The 12,264-nt window shown below is 40.0% G+C and overlaps 4 protein-coding genes and 1 long non-coding RNA gene across 8 annotated transcripts; 2 read left to right on the top strand and 3 right to left on the bottom strand.

Moving 5' to 3' along the window:
* Positions 1-631: 631 nt before the first annotated feature.
* LOC116922889 (aspartate aminotransferase, cytoplasmic) lies at positions 632-2,772 on the top strand. Its single transcript, XM_032929356.2, has 7 exons — positions 632-790; positions 1,029-1,149; positions 1,217-1,507; positions 1,581-1,798; positions 1,874-2,024; positions 2,093-2,401; positions 2,469-2,772. The coding sequence occupies exons 2-7, from the start codon at positions 1,035-1,037 to the stop codon at positions 2,618-2,620; spliced, it is 1,236 nt and encodes a 411-aa protein (XP_032785247.2). The 5' UTR covers positions 632-790; positions 1,029-1,034; the 3' UTR covers positions 2,621-2,772.
* LOC116923028 (terepressin/terephysin) lies at positions 2,761-3,922 on the bottom strand. Its single transcript, XM_032929558.2, has 3 exons — positions 3,356-3,922; positions 3,049-3,289; positions 2,761-2,978 (listed from the first exon to the last, which is right to left on the bottom strand). The coding sequence occupies exons 1-3, from the start codon at positions 3,536-3,538 to the stop codon at positions 2,950-2,952; spliced, it is 453 nt and encodes a 150-aa protein (XP_032785449.1). The 5' UTR covers positions 3,539-3,922; the 3' UTR covers positions 2,761-2,949.
* Positions 3,581-6,339, bottom strand: LOC116922899. The gene is made up of 9 exons (XM_032929367.2): positions 6,184-6,339; positions 5,995-6,098; positions 5,837-5,918; positions 5,595-5,753; positions 5,378-5,531; positions 5,096-5,316; positions 4,900-5,025; positions 4,660-4,808; positions 3,581-4,584 (listed from the first exon to the last, which is right to left on the bottom strand). The coding sequence occupies exons 1-9, from the start codon at positions 6,337-6,339 to the stop codon at positions 4,299-4,301; spliced, it is 1,437 nt and encodes a 478-aa protein (XP_032785258.2). The 3' UTR covers positions 3,581-4,298.
* A 1,243-nt stretch (positions 6,340-7,582) lies between these two features.
* LOC116922840 (another transcription unit protein) lies at positions 7,583-12,226 on the bottom strand. 3 transcript variants are annotated; one of them, XM_045173505.1, is made up of 10 exons: positions 12,073-12,223; positions 11,854-12,003; positions 11,453-11,798; positions 10,745-11,387; positions 10,458-10,673; positions 10,177-10,372; positions 9,959-10,099; positions 9,310-9,457; positions 7,835-8,012; positions 7,583-7,777 (listed from the first exon to the last, which is right to left on the bottom strand). In XM_045173505.1, exons 1-10 carry the CDS (start codon positions 12,116-12,118, stop codon positions 7,658-7,660), a joined length of 2,184 nt encoding a protein of 727 aa, XP_045029440.1. In that variant the 5' UTR covers positions 12,119-12,223; the 3' UTR covers positions 7,583-7,657. The 3 variants fall into 3 exon arrangements, with proteins under 3 accessions (XP_045029440.1, XP_032785181.2, XP_045029439.1); XM_032929290.2 differs by lacking the exons at positions 7,583-7,777; positions 7,835-8,012; positions 9,310-9,457 and having other exon boundaries at positions 9,775-10,099; positions 10,724-11,387; positions 12,073-12,226; XM_045173504.1 differs by lacking the exons at positions 7,583-7,777; positions 7,835-8,012; positions 9,310-9,457 and having other exon boundaries at positions 9,775-10,099; positions 10,724-11,387; positions 11,854-12,000.
* LOC116923056 lies at positions 8,188-9,385 on the top strand. Of its 2 annotated transcripts, none has more exons than XR_004394183.2 (3): positions 8,188-8,600; positions 8,934-9,155; positions 9,241-9,385. It is a non-coding gene; the product is annotated as an uncharacterized LOC116923056 (long non-coding RNA). The 2 variants fall into 2 exon arrangements; XR_004394184.2 differs by having other exon boundaries at positions 8,189-8,586.
* Positions 12,227-12,264: the final 38 nt, after the last annotated feature.

The following is a 12,264-nucleotide window of genomic DNA, read 5'->3' as shown; positions in this document are numbered from 1 at the left end:
CCGTCAACTTGTTCATTTTCAAATGTCAGTATAAGTTTCACCTTTTACATCTCTGATTGCCGTGACAAGGAAAATCGGGAAGGATCGAAGATAATATGTTATCGGTTAAGAGACGGCGTCTCTTCTTCCCCAACGAGTCTTGATGGTTCGCCATCTAGCGGTCGGGATGAAAACTATCCGTGAAAACCATCCGCTACACTAATGACAAATTTAAAGAAATTATCCCTAGCATCCAGTCCAGCACTTTATAAAATATGTTGGCGCAATCAGAGTAATAGAATACTGGTGTAGCCACGGCCATGTTAACTCCCCCTCTCGGATTTTTTCCCAAAAGTTGTGCCAATTTCGCGTATCGATTGTGAGAAAATGAGGCAAGATATCGATTTAAGTGTCCCATAACCGTAACTGCCACCTATGAATTGAGTTTTAAGGGTTGTTAAGAAATCTCTTCATGCTCTTACTTTTTTCACACTAATTAATTAAGCCACTTTTTGTTTACTTTCTGAAGTACAGACGACGAAAATGAGCGAAAACATAGCGAAAACGTAATACATCACAAGTTCACAACACAGCCGCTGTGGCGCTTTCGTTATGGGACAGAAAGACTTTCAGGCCAAAAAGGCAATGGGAGGGCCCGCCATAAGCGTGGCTACACCAGTATTCTATTACTCTGCTTCGGTCTTCACTAATCGCTAGAGGGTGTTTTTTTTTTCCACCCCAAAAATAGCAGACAGCTGATCACTGATTATCGCCAGCCATCACTGAGACGATACTGCCCTTCTCTGTCGCGGTAAGATATATAAAAATTCAGAAAAAATTATCAGTAAATTGGCATACCATAATCATTTTGGCTATAATTATCTATTGGTGTATAATATACTGAAACACCGGCCATTGTCGAAATTGTACGTAATTTCAATCAATGTTGCAGTGAAGTCCAGTTGCAAAATTAGAGATGTATATGGATGGACTAGACCCCTTATCTTCTGCAAATATTCCTTCATTGTACCACCTTTGTTTCCAAGCAGATAATCATGGCTCCTTCGAAATTCGCCTCTGTTGAAAGTGCTCCTCCAATTGAAGTGTTTGCTCTGAACAAAGCCTATGTTGAGGACACATTTCCCCAAAAAGTAAACCTTGGAGTTGGAGGTACAAGTTTACCATTAATTTTCTGATCATTGCATTGCATCATATAATTTGATATTTTTTCTTTCAGCATACAGAACAGATGAAGGTAAGCCTTGGGTACTCCCAGTTGTCCGCCATATGGAGCAGAAGCTGGCTGCTGATGAAACTTTGAACAAGGAGTACCTTCCCGTCTTGGGATATGAACCTCTAGCCAGTGCAGCAACTCGCATGTTGCTTGGTTCAGACTCAGCTTCACTAAAAGAAGGCAGGGCTACAGGCATCCAGTGTTTGAGTGGAACAGGAGCTCTACGTGTTGGAGCTGAATTCCTTGCTCATATTGGGAAGCATTCAATTGTATATTCATCTAATCCCACATGGGGTACTGCCATTTATTTGATAATACTTTTAAACCAGACTAACATTTGGTGTTTTTTGTTTGTTTTTTTTTTAAGGAAATCACAGTTTGGTATTTTTGAACGCTGGGTTTACCAGTTATCGTTCCTACCGCTATTGGGACGCCGCCAAAAAAGCATTAGATTTCGATGGTTTGATGGAAGATCTACGCAATGCCCCAGAAAATTCCGTTATCATCTTGCATGCCTGCGCACATAACCCGACAGGCGTTGATCCTACTCAGGATCAATGGAGGCAAATTGCTGATTTAATTGAAGTGGGTTAAATTTTGGCATATGTAGAAAACCAAATTATTTAAACTAATTACAACCTGTATCTTGTACATTAAAAGGAACGTCGATTGTTTCCTTTCTTTGATTCTGCGTATCAAGGATTTGCATCTGGAGATTTGGATCGCGATGCCTGGGCCGTTCGATATTTTGACTCACGTGGATTTGAAATGGTCTGCGCCCAGTCATTCGCCAAAAACTTTGGACTCTACAGTAAATATTTTAATATGATAGAAATTCACGTGACTTGGTTTAACAATTTATTTTTAAAAAATTTGCAGATGAGCGAGTTGGCAATCTGACTTTTGTTGCGAAAGATCGATCTGTTATCGAGCCTGTTCGTTCGCAAATCACTCTTCTTGTTCGAGCTAATTACTCCAATCCCCCTAATCATGGTGCCCGTATCGTGGGAACAGTGCTAAACGACCCAGTTTTGACTGAGCAGTGGAAAAGTCATATTAAAACAATGGCCGATCGTATTATTTCAATGCGTCTTGGCCTGAGGGAACGCTTGGAGAAACTGGAAACTCCTGGAACTTGGAACCATATCACGGATCAAATTGGAATGTTCTCTTTCACAGGACTTGGCCGTAAGCTATCAGTTACCTAATTTTTAGCTAGCATAATCCTTATATTTTTGTTTTCTTTTATCCGTAGCTCTGGCAGTTGATAAGTTGATTGCTGATCACCATATATACTTACTCAAGGGTGGTCGAATCAATATGTGCGGCTTGAATACTGGCAATATCGATTATGTGGCGAAGTGCATCCATGAAGTGGTGACTACTACCCAAGAAGCTAGTCTTTGAAGCAAAATACCACGTGCAAAAAGACGTAGTAAACCAGCAGTGCTGAACGTTTTACTTCGATTGTTCTTTTTACTCAGTTTTTATATGTATAGTAGCAATATCGGTGTAAGTCTAATCATAAGGTAAATATAATTCATAGGTTCAGGCCGAAATTGTATTCATTTTCGTTTTAATCACGGACAAGGACCAACAGATATAGGCCCTGTGATTCTATATGAATGCACATTTATTTACTGTAGAAGTTTCATAATTTTATCATATTATTTACGATACAGTTAATGTCGGAGATCGATGGAGTCACGTCAGCTTGATCGGATACTAGGTACCAATCAGCAAGCGAAGTTTTGTTTACATTGTCCTGTTAAACGTTCCAATTTACAACGTGAAAAAAAAATAAAAGAAGAAGCGGAAAAACGTATTTGGATTACCAAGTGAACAGCAGAGTCGATCCGCTACGCAGATACCATCAAGTTTATCACCATTTAAGCTGCACGGAGCAGACTTAAAATAGATTTGCCAAAAACGTTCATCACATGATCGAGATGACTTTAAATTGGTTAACAAGCAAATGTTAGTCTCGTTAGTTTTAAAGAAACATCCGAACTCCGATCCGCAGCACAAACTTGCTCCAAAGCAAGTCCCTTTTCCTCCCGGGCCACAGGAGGCGCACTTTGCGAACGAAATAAGAGTCAAAACAAAAACTGCGGTTTAACTAGATGGAAGAACTTTGATTACCTGATGTGACAACAATGGCCGTTCTTCAGCTACCCCTTGGAAACTCGAAGGATCTTCTGAAACATGACCTGAGCGTTTGCCTCCTGGTGGACAATTTGTAATGAAACATGGCTTTGCCGCCGATGGCATTGTCATTTCCAAAATGGAGAACGCGATCAAGCAGAGGGTCCATAAAGCCGCCATAATTAAAACTATGTATTTCGTCTTCACACAAGTTGATGAAAATAACTTGAACTTGTTTATTGGCAACGTTGTTAGACAGTGTGAAAGATGTACAGAGTCGTGTACTATTTGACGGATGTCTGGTTAAAATAGAACGAAACCGTCCAGCATTTATACCCGTTTTGTTATTTCGTGACAGTATGCTCTTGCGCGACCTTCGGTTGAAGAAGTGCACATGTTTCCATATTCTTGAGCTTATTTTATCACACAAACTAACCTTACCAGGTTGACTCATCGGAAGTCGACTCTCACAGTGTGTTTTCATAGAAAACAACGGTGACACGAACGTTTGTTTAATTCACTTTGGGCTGATTGCTTCGCTCCTACGGAAAGCTGAAGAGGGTTCTCCACTTATCTCCCCAAAAGTAAGCACTTTTGCCTATAAAAACAGTCAGCATAATTTGTGTGTTGTTAAGTCTTATTTAACTTGAATAATGTTGGGCATTCAATCAGTTTAAATGGAAATCTCTGTTGTGTTGAAGCCTATATTTGTTACTAGAATATAAAATGTATCAAAATAAGTAAGGTCCAACAGTAGAACACTCTGGACAGGACAAGGTATTCAGCATATATGGGCAAGGGCCATACTGTCACATGCATCATCCAAAGCCTCCATGTGTTTTTCAAATAGTTTAAAACCTAAGCTACACTTAAAATGAACAGTTTGCTCATGGTTACTTCTACAAAGAATAATACTTGTAAAGTTCATTTAGACTAAGAATTACGAATCAACACGTGGTTTTTTTGCATTACTGTTTTTTCCTACTTCATCTACGTGACGTATCTTTTGTGTTAGTCTGAAGGATGCAAATATTTCAAGCAGAAAGGTAAAGAGAGATAATCCAACTCCAATAGCGAGAAGTGCAAAAGCACTTGAAAGGTCTAGAGGTGTCAGAGAAGTCACCCGACCTCTTGGTTTTGTCTTGCCCAACATACATTTATCGACGTTGGGTGTATACTTCTTTAGCCAGTTGAGAAGCAGACCACTTTCTTTCAAATATTGCAAACTGTTATAAAATAAGTCAATAATGTAAAAGTTTTAGGTTTTGCTCAATATAATAACAAAAATCAATGAGCAATACTCGTGATTGATGATCCTGTTTTTCCTTCCATTTTTGGGGAAGCCACTAGAGTAGTATTCGATAAACGGAACCGGATCTGATGAAGTCATCCGACATTTGGGATGGCTTTTCATGTCCATGGCCATGAAAAATTTTACTTGTGAGCGATTCTTAAAAATAGAGGGAAAAGATTTCTGGTTTACTATTCGTCGGGTACTCTTCCTTGACTCGCTTTTCTTTTGCTTCTTTTCGGGAACCTACCGTAAAATAAGTAGCTCCTCGTTCTAAAACATTCTTCAGTGCCTCTTGGGCGTTTCCTTTGGCAAGGAATTGTGGATTTTTACGAAGGGAATCGCCAATGATTTTATTTGGTCCAGAAGTGGCCTCCTGAATAAGAATTGAGATGCGACAAAGAATTCGTACCAACGCACTAATGGATAGGATTGTTTAACAGTACCAAAAACATACGAGCCTTGCCCAGTTCAAAATTCACCGTCATTTGTGTATCATGCCTGTCTGCTAATTCGGCAAGGGTGTTCACAATTGGTTTCAATTTGGGCACCGTCAGGTAGGACATCAAAGTTCCTGTGTAAGCATTTACCAGGACCACCATTGTCAAACACCACAAACCCAACATGAAACGGAAGGGAAATCCTGTTTTTGGGGAAGCGTAGTTACCTTTAGGGAAGCAAACAAATCTCGTAAGAAATGACGCAATAATTTTCCACCACATATCTACCTTGTCCCGTAATGATTGTCATCACGAAAATTGTATGATCGCTAACTGCGTTCATGAAACTAGTCATTTTAGAAAGTTGCTGATGACGAAAATGTGTCAATACAGCCATAAAAACAATTACTGTGCCGGTCGAAATGAGGAATAAAAACCAAACCTGATTAAAAAAAAAAAAACTTAGTTTGCCAACAGAAAATTCAATTTCTAAATAAATGCATACAGTCGTTGAAAATGGTCTTATGCAAGCTGTAAGGCGACTCTCCTCCTTCGGCCACGGTTGTAGCAGATGATAATCTTCTACTGTAAGGGGAATAGAAAAATCAATTAGCTGCAACAGTAACGGTGTGATGACAAACGGGAATGGCGCAACGTCAATTTCCTACAAAAGAAAGCACAGTCTGTTTTGTTTTTTTGTATAAACTAATTGTTTTTGCTGATTTTATGGCAAGATAAAACACCAACCTTCTTCATTAGTTGTTGGACGAGCACAGGAACTATTCCTAATTTGACTACATCCGAGTCATTTGCGGGCACGTAAACCAATCTTGGGTTTTCGGGAAATAAACAATTGTCAGAAAGTTCTGTAGTAACTAACTGAAAATATTTAAAACGAAACTCACTTCATTCGAAACTGTTCGGATAACCAATTAATAATATCATTGCAAATTCCATAGTAGGAATAGTTTCCTGGCGTTGTTTCTATGGCAGAAAGACAAGGTGGGAACTAAATGACAAAATGTATATTTGTGAACATTACATTACGTAACTGCTTTTCTAAACATGATTTTAAAAACTATTAATTATAATACATGGAACGCCGCTGCTCGCATCGGTTGGCCATGAAGACTTCGTCTCTCTGCCTGGAGCAACAAACTTCCGGAAGTGTATGGATTGCTTAACACTGTTTTTAATAAAAGGAGATTTAGAGCTAAGATTCGGACGAACGATACCACTGAATTTATCATTGCAATGACCATCTCTCCCTTTAAAATTCACTTCTTTTATAGCTGGCGTTGCGGTAAAGTTCTTTTCAGCTACCGTCTTTTTGTTGCTTTGTTTGTCTTGGTTTCTTCTACTTCACTTTTTGATTAGACAAGAAATCGAAGCTAAATCTGTTGTCGGTCATGTGTCAGTATGGGGCTGGATATTTCAGAACTTTAGCCAGTCAACCTCTATAGTTTGCGTCATCGGATGACGCGCTTGCAAAAGAAGAATGTTCGATTCTTTGTGCTGACTTGCTGGATGAGGCTAAATGTTTGATGTATCAATTTAAAGAAGTTCTTTCAGAGATTTCAAGACGTTTACTAAGGTTTTTTTCCGCTTTTCATGATGTTATCTGTGTATACCTTTCTGAACTGAGGACACGCCTAGCCAATTCAATAAGCAGATAATTTAAGTCTAAAAAGAGACTATAGTCTCTCTTGCAGTAATGCAATTTTCGGTAGTTTAGCAGCGGTTCATGCCCGCTTATGGCTTTCAACTCAAATATTCATATAGCTAAGAATTATTATAAGCTAGTAATTAAGAAATTAGGATAATGAGCAACCGTAATATAAGTTGCGAAGAAGGTATCGTTAAACGGTGGTCTTCACGAAGAGGGATTTAAAATGTATCTACATACACCACTTTTATCTATGGGTATGTTCATTGTGCCACTACTATCCTCGCTACCACAATGGGAAAAAAATTCAGTGTAATCCTATACGTGGAAAAGCCAGATGTCACCTCTAATACCACATCATTTTCAAAATATCGTTGATTTCTTTGATTGCTTGTATTTCGGCTATTCTTGGTTTGTAAGTTACCCATATGGGACTATTGTTTGTGTGCTGTGTGTGACTACTCATGGGCTACAAAGCCATTTCAAAACTACCAATTATCGGGTGGCTTAATTAGGTGATACAGGGCTATGGGGCATAGACCATTCCGTTTCCGAGGATTTCTAACCTGATTTACGTAACCGCAGCAATTAAAATTGATGTAAGAAGTTGGAGAAAGGGTAACATCTATAGTCTAGTTTTCTCCAAGAAGTTTATATTTTAATCAGAAATGAATTAGTTGAGATTTAAATTATTAATAAACTATAAGACAGTGCTCCCAGTACACACCCCACTTCCAGGCTCTTTTTCAACATCTTTGGGTCCTAATCAAGTATGCCCAATTTTTGCAATGGGAAAGATTATGTTTCAGAACTACAAAGACAATATCTCAAGTTTTTACTATAGCTTTATTCCTAGTTGACAAACCATAATTTACAAAATACAGCTTCATATGAAACACTGTTCAATTCAGGAGCTTCTTGGCTTCTTCTGGTAATGAGTCAAGAAATGCCACTGCTTTAATAACACCATTATTCCATCTGACAACGAGCGGGACATGATTTGGGTCTGACCAGACTCTCATCTGTAACAAGAAAGCCAGTAGGTGCTTGTGTTACTTCTATGTTCAGATAATGTATACCTTCTCTAAAACTGCCGTCAGTTTATCTTCCTGATCTTTAGAGATGACAGTTTCTTTTCCGGGCAGGATTTCCTCGACGTTCTTGTAAAACAAGAAGGTTTCCTCCTGTGTACCCCAGAGTCCTTCTTGAGTTGTGACATACACGGCCGTAGCAGGAATACCGACACGAATGGAAAGCCTACATAATTATGTTTATTAAATATGTGACGTTTTCACATGTTAATAAGATAACAATTAAATTTTAATACTAACTTGAAGAGTTTCCACAGCTTGCTCGCCATATTGCCTGTTGACACCTTTACAACATTGCCCAGTTGGTCGCTTGGGGCAGATGAAAAAGGGATACGCCTACTAAAATCAAATAGCATGAAAAACTTTTCCCATTTCATTTCTTCGAAAACATCTTATCGATGAAAAACGTGAAGTTTTATCTCTCAGTGATAAAGAAATATCTCGTGCTGTCAGCGAAGCGAAGTGTTAAATTAGTGTTCAACGATTGCGATCTTCAATTTTTTTCTGTTGATTTTTATCGACGCTTTCGTTGCCGAGAAAGAGCCATTAAAATACAACACTCGTCTGCACCGCCAACTGTGACACATTTCGGTATTCCAATTCCGGCTTCGGCCAGAAATTTTTATTAGCTGTAATACTCGAACTTGGATTGTCTTGGGGCTATTGCGCTCTACTTGTGTATCGTCGAGGTTGGGCGTACCGTTTTAATCGGCCATACAAGACCATTCTAAACCCGAAAAGTACGACTTATTATGTACGTTTGTTGTCAGCATAACCTTCTCAGTCTAGTGAGCATATTCTTGGTAGTGTCATGGATAACATTTTTAATTACTGTTATTTTATATGACTTGTGAAAGGTTCTTGAAGGAACCATTACGGTCAAGTGGTATCATTCAATGAATGAAGTTCTTTTAAGCTTCTTTTTAATTTGAGAGCACAGCAGCTGTTATATTTCCTTTGAAAGTTAATGTTTTGTAAGCAAATAAAGTCTTAAATGATTAACAAAAGAGAAGAATTATAGAACCCTGAAAAGATTGATTCAATGCACATGCTTTAAGGTATCTTTCTGTTTTTATTTTATATTTAGGGCGCACACATCACATTCTAAATGACAGTTGCCGTCTTGATCTCATGAGGATTGTTGTAAAGGTGTTTGATGTCTAGTCAAAGAGCTTACTCACTGCACGGCCACAGATACAGTTCTACCGTGCTACCCTTCAATCATCAGCCTTTGACAAGGGAAAGAATGGCTGGTGGAGATATCTGGGTCCAGTGGTTTACATGTTGTGTTACTCAGCAACCTCCACCAGTAAGTTATAGTTGACATAATTTATTTCCAGTTTTATTTTAAACTTTAACACTTATCATACTGTTGGCTACTTTAAACAAAATAGCGAAGACGAAGACCACCGATTGATCGTTCCATGATCGGTTTGCCGCAAAATTTTCAACATACTGCTCACATAGGCTCAAGCGATGTGGCCATGGGTACGAGGCATCTGGTAGCCTTGCAAAACCACATGCAAAGTAAAGGAGGATACGATACAGCCGTACCTTTTGAAGACACTGCTTCCAGGCAAGCGCCCACAGTGACGGTAACATGATGATGTCCTCAAGTTTTCTGAAAGTATGGTCTTCGATTCCTTCGTCTCCTGTACATTACGAAAGCCTTCTAACCTTAATCTAACTCGTTGACCAGATAATTTTTTCCTTTACAAATAATGATACTCCATTTAATAATACTAAGTGCAATTCTATGTACAGCCAATTACTTGACAGTATCGCCTATCAGTGTTTTACGCCTATTAACTCGACATTGTCTTATACAATTCAAAGCTTTGACTACTCCCATTTCTGTTTCAATTTTTCCCAGCTTTGCCATATATCATAAAATAACGAACCGATTGTGTCGACCAGAATTACTATTATTTTGAACATGTGAAAACGAATGTATTCCGCCCCTCCGCACACAAGTCTAGCCCAAAAATTGGACAAAAAAATCAATTGAAAGAAAGCAAATGAAAAATACACAACAAACCAATTGCATCCCTTTATTGGTCTAATCACTATCCTCTTCGCTGCTGCTCGAGACTACTCGAACCTTTGTTCCACTGCCTCCCGCGTCGTCATTGGATTCATTGTCATCGTCATCTGGCAGTGCTTTGGCACGCTCAAGTTTCTTTGCCTTGCGATCTTCAATATCTGACGCATCTTCTTCAGAGGAATAGATCGGTGGCCTTTGATGCGAAGCGTCTGTAAAATGACACACGCAAGACACAATGATCGCTTCAGCCACACTTGCACGTAAAACAAAAAAATGAAAAGTCTACCTCGAGGTCCTCCTCGTTTGAACTGCTTCTTTATAGCTGTCAAGGAGATTCCACCTTCGTCTTCTGAATCTTCGTATCCCTCACGATCGGGCTCCAAGTATCCACCACTCATACCACGGCCGGTGGCTGTCCGTTCACGGATACGCTTCTGTTTAGACTCGCGTCTTACTGAGGCTCGTAAACGTTCCTCCTCTTTCTGCACGCAAAAAGGTCACCAGATGAACACTTTTCTTACCTGTTGTATCATCAAATCTTTGCAATAGTTTATTTGGGTTTTTTACCTTAATCTTTTCTCCACGGTTAGCTTCAGGATCTGCACCAACTGCACCGATGATTTTAATGGCGGATGTCTTTGTAGAACGTTCGGCAAGCGATTTGGTCATCTTTCGATGGGTGAACGAATCGGTGGAATGAGGACGGAAAGTCAGCTTGGTGCGGAATACCGCCTGCCCTTGAAGACCGGTACCTTGGCGAATGAATAGATGGTTGTGATCTCCCTAAAATTCAAACCAAATTAGGATTAGCAGATGGGTCGATTGGAACAAACAAATGGCCAAGTAAAATTTGCCTGAAGTGGTTGACGATAAACATCGAAAATTTCAGAACCAAGATGGAGCGAAAGTGAGCCGTCAGACCATTTAACCATCCGGGCATTGCTTTGCTTGAAGGCGTTTCCGTCTTTGTCAAAAGCAGTTCGCCATCTAATTGTGTTTTCAACTTTCAGTTTGAGACGGGCTCGACCTTCCTCGTCCAGAGTTTCTTCTTCCTCCAGCTCGTCTTCGTAAGTTTCCGGATCGTACGGTCGTGGTTCAACCGATAAGAAATTGGGTAATTTGACAAAGTGAAATTCTTTGCCTACATCGGCTCGGATGTAAGGCAACTCGTGCTCGATTCTCGTCTCCGGAACTGGCTCTTCTGGTTCCTTCTCCTTTTCATTATCACGACCACCAAAAGCGTCGTCTTGATCCATTTCATCAGGAGATCTGCGATCGGCATTGCTGTGCTGGTCAGCATCACTGCCGGCCTTCTCAGGGAGCTTTTGTGTGGGTTTGGCGCCTTCGTCATCATCGTCATCCTCTGAGGACATATCTACATTTTCCCCGAAAAGAGCTTCGGCCGTTGGGCTAGCCACTGCCGATGTTCTTCCTTTCTCTCCAGCGTCAGAGTCCGAAGACGAATCGGCATCGCTATCAACGATACGTTTCGTCTTCCTAGAAACAATATGTCGCAATATTAGTGTTCATTGAAAATGGAATGCAGGCACTAATAGATTTACTTTTTGGTATCTTCCTGTGCTGGGGATGATGGTGCTGTGTCTTTTCCACCCTTTTCTTCTCCAGAATGGTGGCTGGCTGCACTAGCAGAACTGGAGCTGGATGAACTCCTGCTTCTACTCTTGCTTCTACTCTTGCTTCTACTCTTGCTTCTACTCTTGCTTCTACTCTTGCTTCTACTCTTGCTTCTACTCTTGCTTCTACTCTTGCTTCTACTTCTGCTTTTGCTTTTGCTTCTACTTTTGCTTCGGCTTTGACTTCTGCTCTTTCTTTCGTCTAGAACCAAATCTCCATCTCCATTGTCATCACTACCAGATGCACTTTCAGCACTTAGACTCCTGCTCCGAGCTGCGAATAGGAAGTGAATGTAATGTAAATAACATTGTTTACAGGAAGGTACTACCTTGCACTGGACTGTCGGCAGATCTAGAGGAGCTTGCTGATCCAGATTTAGAAGCTGCTGATTGTCCGCTACGTACAGACCCTGCCTCTGACTTGCTTTCTGAACCGCTACCCGCACTACTGTCAGAATCACTTTCTGAAGATTTCTCATCTTTAAGGATACAAGAATAACATGCTCGGAAGGGTGTCACAAATCATCGTACATCAAGAAATACCGTACCTTCAGATCCAGAATTTTCAAAATCTTTAGTTCCATACGGCGGCATGACGATTTAAATTTATTTATTTAATTTATCTCGAAGACGCGAATTTGGAACCAATCCGCCAAACAACACACAACGAGTTTATAAAGCTTCGTCTGTTCAACGCTATTCTAGCGCTACTGGTGACAAAAAAGAAAAACTTGCAACAT

Source organism: Daphnia magna, linkage group LG5 (assembly GCF_020631705.1).
Source record: "Daphnia magna isolate NIES linkage group LG5, ASM2063170v1.1, whole genome shotgun sequence".
In the NCBI taxonomy this organism is placed as follows: domain Eukaryota; kingdom Metazoa; phylum Arthropoda; class Branchiopoda; order Diplostraca; family Daphniidae; genus Daphnia; species Daphnia magna.
Note: the sequence above shows the minus strand (reverse complement) of the source record. Positions and strands in the feature narration are given on the sequence as shown.

Excerpts from the sequence above, each read along its gene's own strand:
- LOC116922889 (XM_032929356.2), top strand. The coding sequence starts at position 1,035 with ATGGCTCCTTCGAAATTCGCCTCTGTTGAAAGTGCTCCTCCAATTGAA. Across the intron at positions 1,508-1,580 it reads TTCATCTAATCCCACATGGG|GAAATCACAGTTTGGTATTT; the intron begins GTACTGCCATTT and ends TTTTTTTTTAAG. Across the intron at positions 1,799-1,873 it reads AAATTGCTGATTTAATTGAA|GAACGTCGATTGTTTCCTTT; the intron begins GTGGGTTAAATT and ends GTACATTAAAAG.
- LOC116923028 (XM_032929558.2), bottom strand. The coding sequence starts at position 3,538 with ATGGCGGCTTTATGGACCCTCTGCTTGATCGCGTTCTCCATTTTGGAA. Across the intron at positions 3,290-3,355 it reads GGCCATTGTTGTCACATCAG|TGCGCCTCCTGTGGCCCGGG; the intron begins GTAATCAAAGTT and ends TCGTTCGCAAAG. Across the intron at positions 2,979-3,048 it reads TCGACTCTGCTGTTCACTTG|GACAATGTAAACAAAACTTC; the intron begins GTAATCCAAATA and ends AACGTTTAACAG.
- LOC116922899 (XM_032929367.2), bottom strand. The coding sequence starts at position 6,339 with ATGATAAATTCAGTGGTATCGTTCGTCCGAATCTTAGCTCTAAATCTC. Across the intron at positions 5,532-5,594 it reads TAAGACCATTTTCAACGACT|GTTTGGTTTTTATTCCTCAT; the intron begins GTATGCATTTAT and ends TTTTTTAATCAG. Across the intron at positions 5,026-5,095 it reads GCAAGGCTCGTATGTTTTTG|GAGGCCACTTCTGGACCAAA; the intron begins GTACTGTTAAAC and ends ATTCTTATTCAG.
- LOC116922840 (XM_045173505.1), bottom strand. The coding sequence starts at position 12,118 with ATGCCGCCGTATGGAACTAAAGATTTTGAAAATTCTGGATCTGAAG. Across the intron at positions 10,373-10,457 it reads ACCGTGGAGAAAAGATTAAG|AAAGAGGAGGAACGTTTACG; the intron begins GTAAAAAACCCA and ends TTTTGCGTGCAG. Across the intron at positions 9,458-9,958 it reads CAATGACGACGCGGGAGGCA|GACATCATCATGTTACCGTC; the intron begins GTGGAACAAAGG and ends AGAAAACTTGAG.